At 40.8% G+C, this 13,143-nt stretch overlaps 1 protein-coding gene across 4 annotated transcripts in view; it reads right to left on the bottom strand.

Annotated features, from left to right (window-relative positions):
* Nucleotides 1-1,351: 1,351 nt before the first annotated feature.
* ebf2 (EBF transcription factor 2) overlaps nt 1,352-13,143 on the bottom strand; it is a 67,156-nt gene continuing 55,364 nt past the window's right edge. For 2 of the 4 annotated variants that reach the window (XM_041786596.1, XM_041786597.1), the window contains exons 8-16: nt 8,884-9,025; nt 6,713-6,843; nt 6,387-6,513; nt 6,208-6,296; nt 5,491-5,556; nt 3,991-4,165; nt 3,723-3,905; nt 2,928-3,098; nt 1,352-2,750 (exon numbers count right to left, since the gene is read on the bottom strand). In XM_041786596.1, the coding sequence (XP_041642530.1) occupies nt 2,719-2,750; nt 2,928-3,098; nt 3,723-3,905; nt 3,991-4,165; nt 5,491-5,556; nt 6,208-6,296; nt 6,387-6,513; nt 6,713-6,843; nt 8,884-9,025 (1,116 nt within the window). In that variant the 3' untranslated portion in view covers nt 1,352-2,718. Of the gene's footprint in view, nt 3,099-3,722; nt 3,906-3,990; nt 4,166-5,490; nt 5,557-6,207; nt 6,297-6,386; nt 6,514-6,712; nt 6,844-8,883; nt 9,026-13,143 lie in introns of all 4 variants that reach the window. The other 2 variants (XM_041786594.1, XM_041786595.1) reach the window with 1 other exon arrangement.

The raw sequence follows: 13,143 nt of genomic DNA, 5'->3' as shown, positions 1-13,143 counted from the left end.
CATAGGCCACAGTTATTCAGCTAGTGTTTGCAGTCAGGGAATAAATAGAATTATGTGCGAACAGAATGGGACACTGAACACCTTTAAGATTTATTATTGGTCTTTTTGTTTTTTTGTTTGTTTGTTTGTTTGTTTGTTTGTTTGTTTTTGTAGAGGAAAAGAGTGGATAGAGCTGGAAACAGGGATGAGAGATAGGAGAATGAAATGCAAGAAAGAAGCAACAGGTTGGACCTGAACCCAGGTTGCCTGCTCGAGCAACATGAGGCATGGTAACTCTTGATAGGAAGTGTGTCCCTTGGTGTAAATCCTTGTGAAGGAATGATAAAAAGTATGAATAAACCTTTGAAAGATCAGTTAAAGTGATCATCTTTGAGAGGGGTGCTACACAGTGTAATTATGGAGTGTGACAAATCTAGATTTTTTTTTAATAGCAATGTCACGTGTTCCCTAAAAACTTTGTTGACAAAACTGTAATACTTAAAGAATGGATGAAAAAATTCCTCTTTCTAGCCATCCATTATCATTAAAGAACCATAGGGGGCTTGATCCGACCCCATACAGCTGCCATTGAGTTAGAGGAGAAATACACCAATAGGCAATTTAGAATCAGAATATGCTTTATGAGCCAATCAGCTTACGCAACAAGGAATTTGTTGGGCACAAATTCACATAAAAAACCCAATGGGCATAATAAGTGGTAAAAGGGGATTAAAAAAGTGGCCGAAATGGTGTTAAAGCAGCAAAAATAGGTGGAAATTTGGTGAAATGGGATGAAAATTGATATAAATGGCAAAAAAGGGTTAGTGGAGGCAGAAATAGTCAGAAACCGGCAAAAATGGGCATATCAAATTGTGAAATGTGTGTAAAAAGTGGTAAAAGGGGTTAATAGTGGCAATAATGGGACAACAGAGCCAACAATAGGCAGAGAGTTGCAAGATTCAGTTTAGAAGTGGCAAAAACATGCAGAAAAAAAGTGGTGGAAAGGATTTAAAATTGACAAAAAAAGGGGTTTTAAGTTGCAAAAATGTGTTAGAATTGGCAAAATTGGTGGGAAAAAGAGATGAAAATTGGTTAAGATTAGCCAAAACTGGTGTAAAGTGGCAACAGTGTTATTCAAAATTGTTCTTATGTTTTTTAAAGGCATCTGGAGACCCTCCTCTCAGTGTCTTGACCCCAACACTGAGAATTACTGATTTCATCTACTGTAATTTTAAAGATTGCCATTCATTATTAGTCATTTTATGTCTCATCATTTATTTGTTATCAAGTAGATTTTTTTTGCCCCCTCTTTTGTAAAGTGTTGCAGGAAAAGTTTACGTTCCAGGAAGAAATGAGAATGAGGAACCACAGGTGACATTTTTCTCATTTGTTTTATTTGGAGCACAAAATATAATTACACCTTAAGATATACAAATCACATTTGCACCATATTTGTACCGTTTCAAAAACAAAAAAGATGGCTTTAAAAACATAATATTAAAAATCGGTAAATAATTTTTAAATAAATAAAATAAACCAAACTCTACAAACCAATTTGCAAATGTCAGCTACTCTTTGTGTTGCACATCCTGAGAATGAAGTTTCGTGTTGCTGTGAGAGAAATCAGTGAGGAAGAACAGCTTAATATGGGATCATGGACACCTCGTATGCCTTCTTTTCTGCTGCAGTTTGTGCTTCATTTACTGTACTGCATAGTGACTGGAGACCTGTGCTTGGCTGAGACGATAACTGCAATATCTATACGATATGGACACATAAAAGCAAAACCAGAAATGAGGAGGGAAATTATACTGGGGCATTGGTGTGGGAAAGCATGCATTAAAAGTGAATTAAAAAAGATAAGGCTAACTAACATTTTTCCCTTTATGCAAGATCCTGAAAACTTTTATCCAAAGTAGTGCATCAGAATTTTCCTCTGACAGAAATCAACTCCCTGTGAACATTTGACAAATTAATTAGCAATCGTTGCGATAACTTCATTCAGCCACAGTTTGAAAAGGACCACTTTATAAAAACACGTTTATATTATTCCCTAAACTAACTATAATAAGTTAAATTGCTTGTTCTTAAATAAATCAATATATGAATTCCTTTAGTAACAACCCTTGAGACAAAGAGTTCTCCCTTGTAAAACTTGTAGAGATCAGAACAAAAAATAAAGGGTCTATTTTTCTGGAATGTAAATTGTCTTCAAAAAGTCTACTACAAAAAAAGCTCTCGCTAACTCACAGACAGTGAACACACATGCCATTTAAGGTGTCCATACACAGACAAAGAGCACCCTGCATCAGAGTTCTCCTTCATCCAGCCGTTTTAAATGCTCTCTTGTACGTCTCCGCTCGCAGTTTGGCCAGATTTTGGAGTACTGCATGTGAAGCTCCAGCTGCAAACGTCCTTAAGTTTCCTTTCAAAATGCAGACACTTCTAGACAAACACGGCGGTAAACAGTCCAGTCAGGTGCTGTCAGCTAAAGAGCTGTCTGCCTGTAGATGTGGGGGAAGTTTCTGCTCTGCCTCAGGAGAAGATAGATGGTCTTTGGATATTTTTAACCCCGTAGTGTTCATCCACCAGGATGAGAAAAGGGCTGGGGCAGTGGGCTTAGGAGGGAACTTTAAACATGGTCACTAGTGATCAATTTTCCATCCTCCCTGCCCTCTTAATGCCAACAGAGGGGCTAAGTGAAGCAGTGGTCGGGGGTAGGTATGGGAGGGTGCTTTGCTACATCGGGGGAACGACCAGGCCCGTCATCGCTGAAGAGAAAAAATATACAAAATCTATGATTCTAATCAATCAGCTCTTGAATTATTGTACATCCAGCAACTGTTTCTGTGTCTGGTTCAGGCAAAGCTTTGCAGTGGTTAGTAGAAGGGGTTAGACTGCATTCGTAAGTTCAGACAGCGGGGTCAGATAGTGAGTCGGGTGGCTACCTCTGAAGCTGTTTCCCCCTGAGGCGGGGCAGGCAGGGGAGGGGGAGCCCTGGGGCCTGAGCACGGGAGCAAAAGCACTCTTCTGTTTAGCGGCCGACGGGAAGGAGGAGAAAGGCAAGAGAGACGAAGAAGAGCTGGAGCTTCCTGGTATGGTGGGGCTTGAGGGCATGACTGTGGAAGAGGGGAACAATGAGTTATATATCTGAGTACGCAACATCAACGTGCAGATTTGGAGTGTTTTCACACATGCACAAAACTTTCCAGAATTTACTGCCAGCTAACCTTGCAGTGCAGATGGATTGGCCAGATTCTATGTCTGTCATCAGGCAAATTCATCTCAGAAAGCTTCAGTCTGAAATTATTTTGCCAGGTCTGAAAATGGACTGAACCAATCAGTGCCATTTGGGGAGAATATGGTGGTAGCTATGGGCGGGGTTTAGTTGTACTGGAAGCCGATAGCAACTACTGCCGCTGGTGTAGCATTTAGCTTGAATGTAGCTTTAGTAGAGCAGCAGTTTTATCAGAACTGCACAACCATTGTAGATTGGAGTTTTGTGAGCAGATTTGCCTGATGACTGATGCGGAATCTGGCCAATCCATCTGCTTTGCAAGGTCAGCCTCTTTTGCCATCTCAGACTTCCACAGCCTGTTTTCACATCATGTCATCGCACTTGAATTCTACATATTTTCAGGAATGCATCAGTTTGAATGAGCAACTCAGGAAGACGTCTATCTTGTATCTGCTCGTGGAATGCATGTGTGAAAACAGCTTTAAGGAAAGAGCTAAGGTCTTACTATAAGGAGAGCCAGTGGGGGAGGCACTGCTGAAACCAGGAGAACCAGGTACTCCCAGGCTGGTCATAGGAACCGTCCCATAACCTCCAGTCATCCCTGCGCTGCCTCCATAGCTGGACTGCTGAGGAGTGGAGGCTGATGGGTAACCTCTAGGAGACAAACTGCTGGAGTTTCTAATGTAACCTGGAGAAAAATAAACCACTGAGTTAATTCAAAGCTTCATGAGTGTTAAAAAAAACAATCATTGTTTGTGTCTCAATCTACTCACCCTGGCTGCTCTGTCCTGGCTCTCCGATGCTGACGCCTAGCTGTGAAGGATATGAGCCCAGGCCCATCACGCTGCCATGCGCTGGTGAGCTGGGCAGCGCCTGGAGCTGGCTGTGAGGACGAGGGACGCTATAGAGCGCCTCAGCGATGTCTGCTGCACGCTTCATCAGCAGATCCTACAAGAAACACAACCGTTCATACTGTTAGAGGCACAAGAATATGAAGTGAGGAAGACTTTACTGTGACTTTGAAGCATTTAATCACATTTAATCATTGTGTTAATGCAACAGATCCAAATACACATGCTCCTCTAGTTTGTCCTTTCCTTAATCACATAATGATCCTTCTGTTATAAAGTGCAGGAAATTGCTGTAGCATTGCAATAATACAAGATTTTCTCAGCCAACATATCTTCTCTGTCTCTGGCTCCAAATGACATCACTGACATAAAGCTGCATCAAATCCAGGCTTTAACATCTGCTGTAGGTTTGTGCAGCCCTTTTCCTATGCAGCATCGACACAAAGCATGTAGCTTACATGCATCTTCTATAAATGTAACATGCCTGGACAATGCAGACTGCGAGTGCTGTGATCGATCTACTGGGTAATATATTTTCTGCATTTACAAAAAGTTCCACCATCTTCTTCCTCTACTGATTCAGTGGCTGTACTTTCTATCTATTCGATGCATTTGTTTTGCAATTATTTCAGTGAGGTCCGCAGTTCAGTATGGAATAAGAGTGCAGGATAGCATAGAAGTCATGCCGCTAGTATTTAGTGCTCAGGTTGGCTTTGGCCACTATGGTGGTGCTATAGTACAGATTTAACTCAGAAGTGTAAATCAGGCCTAAGGGGTTAACATTTTGAAACAGAATCAATATTTTTATGTATGGTGAGGACTGAATTTACCTATAGTTTTTATTTAAAAAATGAATGATAAATTAATACACAAATTTTCTATGGCAGTCTTTATTGGGGGTATTTTTACCCTTAGGGACATTGGTGTCTCACTTTTTATACAATTTGACACAGCACAAAAAATAAAAATTGTTAAAAATCAATCTTTATGCCAAGCTTTGACACTCCCAGACTCAGATAATCCCAAACAAAAAATGTGTTAAAAATCAAATTCTAATCAGAAAAAAACTGGCATTAAGGGGTTAAAATTTTCAAACAGAATGAATAATTGTTATGTATGATGAGGACTGAAGTCACTTATAGTATTTATTTAAAACAAGGAAGGTTACATTAATACATACATTTTCTTTGGCAGTCTTTATTGTGGGGTATTTTCACCCTTAGGGACACAGGTGTCACACTTATTTAGGGCATGCAGGAGGGTTAATAAGTCAGTCATCAATGCTGAGGTATTTTGGCTTCACTTCTACACAATGGGAGGAGTTGGAGACATGCTGCACATCATCTCTAAACTTGAGGTGCAATCATCTATAATCTTAAATTTCTGTGTAATAGTGTGACATTTTAGAAAATTGTCTTTTACCTGATTACTGTGTGGGTTTCCATACAGAGCTTCCACAAGATCTGCTGCTCTCTTCAAGAGGATCTCCTACAATGAACAGAAATAATAAGATTAACATCTTCATATGAGTGAAGCACAGTTTTACTTTCATTGACTTTAACTATGACTCAAAATTTTCTTCTACTACCTGGTGCACTGAGGAAGACTGGACTAAGACTGGCTAAAAATGGATTTTGGTGATAAAAACTGTGATGAAAAGTGGGTTTAGTTTTAGTCAAGATGACTAAAAAGAGACTTCTGAGTGTTTACTGTGCATATAAGGTATATCAGTATTTTCATTAATGAATTTTAAATCAATTGAAGTATTGATAGTGCATTAATCTGAGTGTGACAATTTGATTGATTAAATTAATTCAAGAAAAATTAATGTTTTAACTAGATTGCTCCAACTTTTTATTGAGATTTGGTTTGTTTCAGGATTCCACACATAGATTTATTAATCAATTTATAAAAATACTCGTAGAATTTAAAAAAAAGTCTTGTTTATTCCAGTTTGGCTACATGAATGAAGCTCCACACTATGATCAGCAGAGTCCACTGGTTTGTTTTTGCATTATAAAACTCAGCATAAAATATCTTCAACCAACCTGAAAGATTCAGACCTGAAAGCCACCCCCCTTGTTTTGGCTATGCTTGTAAAAATGACCTTGAACATGCCAAAACAAATCTGTCTCTTACCTTGGCGAGTTTCTCTGGGTCACCAGGATGCCGGGGAATGACCTTTTGAAGCCGCTGGAAACCATAGTCTATGGTCGGCTCATTGAGGGCTGAAATCAAACGGTGATCATTGATTAGGAGTCTGTCTTTACACTCTATTTGTTGAACTTTGTGTTTTCTTATATGTGCCATCTGATCACCTGTGTAGATGAAGCGTCCAGGCGCTCCCTTGCAGAACTGTTTGGATTTATAAGACAGCGTGACCTCCACGACCCCGGGGATGTGTCGAGGGGGCGTCTGCACACGGATGGCGTGTGGTGTGATCAGCTGAAGAGTAGAGAGAAAAGCATGTCACAAATAACTCCCTGCATGCATTGTAAATATTTAGGCTAACAGAATAGTGCAGAAAGATGAATTTGTGTAGTCTGCCCATTTATCATCGAAATAACGAGACAAGCCAGATGCTATAAATATCATTCTTAAATACGCCTCGTAGTGCAGCATCATTAGCGAGATGTTTTCCTACCTCACTCCACACCAGCATGCTGCCAAACACCACCTGCAGCCCGTCGAAGAAGTTCTCTCCAATGACGATGACCATGGCCCCGCCGGTGGTCCAGCCCTCACTGGGGCTGATGGCTTTGATGCACGGGGTCGCTGCACACAGAGAAGAGAGAGAAAATGTTACCTGGAGGGTTAAATACAGGATTAACAACCACTGAACAAAGGGGGAGGAATATGTTGAAATGTTGTTGAAAAAGACAGGGTTGTATCTTATACCTTCACTATGTAAAGTTTACTCTACATTATGTAAACTTTTAGTAGAAGAAGAGGACATTCTTAGGACAACAAATCAGTTGTAACTACACTGCTAATTTTGGCATAATACAATGATGTGTATTGCAGATATGTTGATAAGTGTGCTCTTTTCTGATTAAATCAACTTTCAAAATAAAAACTTTTTTAATCCATATTCACAAACAGGATTCAATGGATACACAGTGATGGACAGATGTCACAGTTAGAGGTGCTCATGAAGGAGTTGCCTTGATTTGGGGTTCCTGATAATACACAGGAAGTGGACTGCCACACCTGTAGATTACTGAATTAAGGTGTCTCAGGTGTATAAAATCAAGCACCTAGCCATGCAGCCTCTTTTTGCAAATATTTATGATACAAAATGGGTCATTCTGAGGAACTCATTGACTTCAAACATAATATTGTGATGGATGCAACCTTTGCAATAAGACAAGAAATTTTATTCCTTCTGGATCCCACAGTCAACTGCATGTTATGTATTATCAGAAAGTGGAAGCGTTTAGGAACAACAGCAACACAGCCAAAAAGAAGAAAACCACGTGAAATTGCAGAGTGGGAGGAATGGCTGTAAAGGCACATTGTGCATACTTGCATTAAGGTAAGAACAAAAACTGTGCAGCAGGAACTTTAGGGAATAGGTTTCCATGACCGAGCAGCTGCATGCAAGCCTGACATCATGGATGGAGGAGTGTAAAGCACACCAACACTGGACTGTGGAGCAGTGGAGTGACCAATCACGCTTTGATGTTTTGCAGTCAGATGGGCGAATCATGCCAACTGTGAAGTTTGGTGGAGGAGGGATAATGGTATAGGGTTGTTTTTGTTGTTTTTCTCTTTATTTCCAGTAAAGGCCAATCGTAATGCTTTAGCACACCAACACATTTTGAACAATGCTATTCTTCCTACTCTGTGGCAAAAGTTTGTGGAAGGCCCTTTTCTATTCCAACATGACTGTGCCCCAGTGCACAAAGCAAGGACTATAGAGACATGCACACAGCCCTGATCTCAACCCCATTGAGCCCTTTTGGGATGAACTGGAACGGAGATTGTGAGCCAGGCCTTCTTGTCCAACATCAGTGCCTGACCTCATAAATGCTCTACAGAATGAATGGGCACAAATTCCCACAGAAGCACTCCAAAAACCTGTGGAAAGCCTTCCAAGAAGAGTGGAGGCTGTTATAGCTGCAAAAAGGGAACCAACTTCATATTAAAGTACATGTATTTGAATACAGTCCTTGTTGGTGTAATCGTCAGGATGAATATTTTTGTCTAGATAGATTTTTCCCACTTATTTTTTATAGTTTTAAATGCATTTTAAAAAGTTATTGTTATAACTGCTTGCTTGGTACTGTGTTTATACTACTTTGTTAAATTCTCTATCTCTTATACTTAGTATTTACTTTCCTAAAATGGAACAAAGATTGTCCATGATTGGACATTCATACCAGGATGGCACTTAGAGCCCTAACATGCTTTAGCTGTTACCAGAATAAACCAAACATTAAGGCCAAAAGTGAAAGTTCATGCCTGGGTCATAAAGAGAGAGCAGACACCTTCTACAGCTACAGTAAGAAATAGCTTTAAAATCAGCCCTCTGCACTTTAAGATGAGAACTGACTGACATCTATGCTGTATGAGGAGGTAAGTATATAATTAATGCATTAATTAGTTCAGTTAATGACCTCAGTAGCATCTCTGCTTATGTTTGATTGATCATGGTGATTAGAAATGGACATTAAACAACCAAAATACCTGCTGTCACAGTTTGTACCATGGATCAGACTGTGTAATCTTTCTGAGAGTGAATGATGAGGAAGACGTGTAATAAAGTAAAGAAAAAAGATGAATGGAGTGTGACATTGTGGTGCTGTAGCTCACCATACTCCATGGTATTCTCCACTGACTCCCCCGGCTCCAGTCTGCGAGCTCTGCGGCCGTGTTTGGAGTTATTGTGGACGAACATGTTGTCAGACACGGCGAGGACGTGGCCGTCTACGCTCACGGTGCTGGAGAGGACCACCTGAAAGAAAAGGAGGAAGAAACATGAGTGCATGTGCTTGGCTGAGACAGCACGCTGCGGGTCACAGTCTCCGGTTACAGCAGCAAAATCCCGGAGCAACAATTTGTTCCTGCGTACAGGTGAGAGTAATATTTCTCAATAGGTAATGTGACATCTCTGGGGTTCTTTATAATACGTCTGCATTGTGGGGATGACACTGCTCATACGCCCTTCTACTCCTCCATCAGGGCTCCATATGGCCTCCAACGTTTTGATTCATACAGCGTGCAGCAGGCTCATCGCTGTCTCCTCCTGATCCTTCAATGACACCAAACATATGGAGCAAATCTCCCACGTTAGCCGGCCGTTAAAGTTGGGATGATATATAGTGGCCCTAATTTGATTTTCTGGCTGCAGCATGTGTGTGTCCCTTCCACATCTGCCTTGCATGGACGTCACACACTTATAATTAATGAGAGGATACTTGTAGGTTTTTTTTGTGCATGTTTATGGATGTTTAAGCTTTTCCTCAAAATGATCATAGGTTTGGTTGTGTGTTTGAGAGGCTGGTTTTAAGAGATATAGTGAAAGTGAGGAAGAAAACCACATCAAATTAACAGTACCACTTAAAAATGAAATGTAGTACTTAAGATAAGTTCTGCTAAACTAGAGAACAAATGAGTAACTGACTGAAAGTCAACCTGGGAACAAATGAGTAAAAAACGGCTAATGAACCTGGGACAGAGTGGGTAACCAACTGCTACTTAACCTGGGACAGAATGAGTAACTAACTGCTGCTTAACCTGGGACAGAATGAGTCAATAACTGCAACTTAACCTGGGACAGAATGAGTAAATAACTGCAACTTAACCTGGGACAGAATGAGTCAATAACTGCAACTTAACCTGGGACAGAATGAGTCAATAACTGAAAGTTAACCTGGGACAGAATGAGTAACTAACTGCTGCTTAACCTGGGACAGAATGAGTCAAGAACTGAAAGTTAACCTGGGACAGAATGAGTAACTAACTGCTGCTTAACCTGGGACAGAATGAGTCAATATCTGAAAGTTAACAGCAATATATGAGTTACTCACTGCTAGTTAACCAAGGTAAATAATAAGTCACTTACCCCTTAATCAGGACCAAATGAGAAACAAACTGGTAGTAAACCATGGAAGGAATTATTTGCTCATTGACCATGGACTGAGAAAACAACTACCTGGTTGTTAAGAGGTAGGGAATGATAATCTAACCACTACTTAACCATTAGTTAACATGTAGATGGTGATTAACTCCTTCTTGAAAATTTGACTTCTTTAATGATTATTTCTAGTTAACCATTAGTTAAGGGTAGACTGTGGGTAACTTCTCTCATTTTACAAAGTCACTGATCACTATAAGTTGATGATCACACAGGGTAGATTCTCAGTGGATACTAAATGCTTAGCTATTCATTCATTACTCATTTGTTATTATCAGGCCAACTTATCTGTACCTTACTGTAAAGTGTTACTAATTTAACTGTAAAGAACACTATTAGAAACTAAAGCAGAGTTTAATGGTCTCTCTCCTGTGGAAATAAACACATGGCAGTGATTTTGCAGGTGAAGAAGCATAAGAAAGCAAAGCACAAGAAGCATATGTGCTATAGGTGGTGTAGAGGGAGGAGAGGAGAAAGGAAAATAACTGTAAATTATCGATCAAGCAGCAGACTTCTGTCCAGCTCTGATCACCTTTTAACCCAGGGATGAGAGTGTTGGAGCAGCCGTGTGCTCATAACTTCTCAGCATGTGTCACATCGCAGGAGTTAAAGCAAACATGGAGGAAGAGGAAGGGACCGAGGGGGTTTTTGCTGGGAGAACGGGGGAATGCCAGACGGGGGCCGCTGGTGCTGAAAGACGGCAGAGGAAGTGAGGCGGGAGCGTCCCTTGTGACCACTTCCTGGGTCACGGAGCATGACCTCCTCCATCTGGAGCCAATCACTCAATTCTTGACAACTTCCTGAAACACCTCAACCTATTTCCTGCACCCCAGAACCCCAACCACAGAGTCTCCCACATATCAAGCTCCCATTTGGTTTGTCTTTCCGTCTTTCCGTCTCTCTGACTCCTTATTGATTTTTAACTTTCACCTCTCGCTCCCTCCTCTTTGTCTTTCCCTGCAACAACTTTCCAGAGTACTAATCGCCCATTTCACACTCAAAAAAAAACTCCTGAAAGGATTCAGAAGTTGTCCAAGTGAGCTATATGTGTGAGCACAAACAGATAAATTTTCCCACTAACTTATCTAAACCTTCCCTAGCAGCCTCCAAGTAAAATATTGCCAAGAAGTCAAGATGAGCTGATGTGAGAACACAGAAGGAAATGTTGGGGAAAATGTACCATGAATGAGCGGATGTGATGATGTTTACATCCCCTGGGACAGCAGTGTGATCTTCATGCACATTATGAAGCTGTTTTATATCTTTTCTGCTCACTAGTATGTTCTTTTCCACTCATTGTTGACTTCTTGAAGATGACTCATAACTTGATATAAAGACAACAAAATGTCATCATGGCATCAGGCTCTGCTGTCTTCAATAAAACATGACACTGTCTCTCTCACTGTCCTTATTTGGGCATGCCCTGCCTCTGGAGACCCCCAAAATCCCATTCTACAGGGAAAATCTCCTACTGTGAGGGTCATGTATGAAGGAGCGACTCAGGGAAACTGATTTTACATATGCACTCTGGAGAATTTCTGAAAAATTTCAGAAGGACTGCCCCTTGAAATCTTCCTGAGTTGGTTGGACCTCACAGTGGGAGAAAATCCTGTTAAATGGGGCAGAAAGCTTACTAAACACACTGGATTTCATATTCCATTGCATGGATATATCTCATTTATCTGGAAAACCTTCCATAAAAAGCGTTTGGGAGGGCAGGGCTTTTCAAAAAAATCTGGGAAGATGATTGGTCAAAGTCCCACCTGTCACATTCATTACGGGTCAAACAGAGCAACAAGATGAAATGAGGCAGTAGGTATGCACAGCTCCAGCAGTCAGCTGAGCTCAACAGACAAGCGCCGCCATAGCTCATCAGTGCTGAGGTTTGTCAGAGGAAGCGCAAAAACATCTCCTCTGCCAAGTGAAGTTTTCAGTGTATCTCTTTGCTTGTGTTGAGATGAATAGTCCAGCCCTGGCGAGAAGCATCCCTACAGCATGATGCTGCCACCACCGTGCTTCCCAGTGGGGATGGTGTGTCTGTGGTGATGTGCAGTGTTTGGTGTACACCAAACATGTTGTTTATGGTCTGATCAGACCAAAGAACTTTCTCCAACTGGACCATGGAGTCTCCCACATGACTTTTGGTGAACTCTTGTTGAGTTTTAATGAGTTTTGTTGAACAGTGGTGTTCTCTTTGCCACTGTCCCATAAAGCTTTGATTGGTGAAGAACCCAACAGCTGTGTGCAGTCTCTCCCATCCCTGCTGCTGAAGCTTGTAACTCCTTCAGAGTAGTCATAGGTGTCTTGGTGGCCTCTCTCACTAGTCTCCTTCTTGCACAGACTGTAAGTTTGTGAGGATGGCCTGATCTAGGCAGATTTACACATATGCTACATTCCTTCCATTTCTTTATGATAGTTTTAACTGAACCCCAGGAGATGTTCATTGCCTTGGAATTATTTTTAAATCCATCCCCTGACTTCTACTTTTCAATAACATTTTCTCTGAGTTGCTTGGAGTGTTCTTTTGTTTTTATTCCTTCCTGCAAGAACTAATGTTTTTCTATAATGATTGAATGACGTTACCTCACAGCACCAACAGAAGTATCAATAAGCATAAACATAACCGATTTATAGGCTTTACAAATGCAGAACTGGGACAAAGCCTCTTAACTTAATGTCTGTGTCTGTAAGTTGTCAGACCAAAAGCTGGTTTGAGACAGTGTTTTTGAATATGGTGGCATCAGTCACTCAGACATTACAGACATTTTTAGGACTTTTTTGCATGTGTGAATGCACTGCTTAAGGCATGAAAATGTGACAGATTAATAAATCATTCTATTTGATGGAAGAAAATAGAGGGAGTAAGTTTTTCATGACTGTAAAAAAATAAATTACTTTGTCCCAGATTTCACCTTCTTCCATTTTTTTCCCTGCAC

The sequence above is a fragment of the Cheilinus undulatus genome, linkage group 5 (assembly GCF_018320785.1).
Source record: "Cheilinus undulatus linkage group 5, ASM1832078v1, whole genome shotgun sequence".
NCBI lineage: Eukaryota > Metazoa > Chordata > Actinopteri > Labriformes > Labridae > Cheilinus > Cheilinus undulatus.
This window is presented reverse-complemented; position numbering and strand designations above follow the sequence as displayed.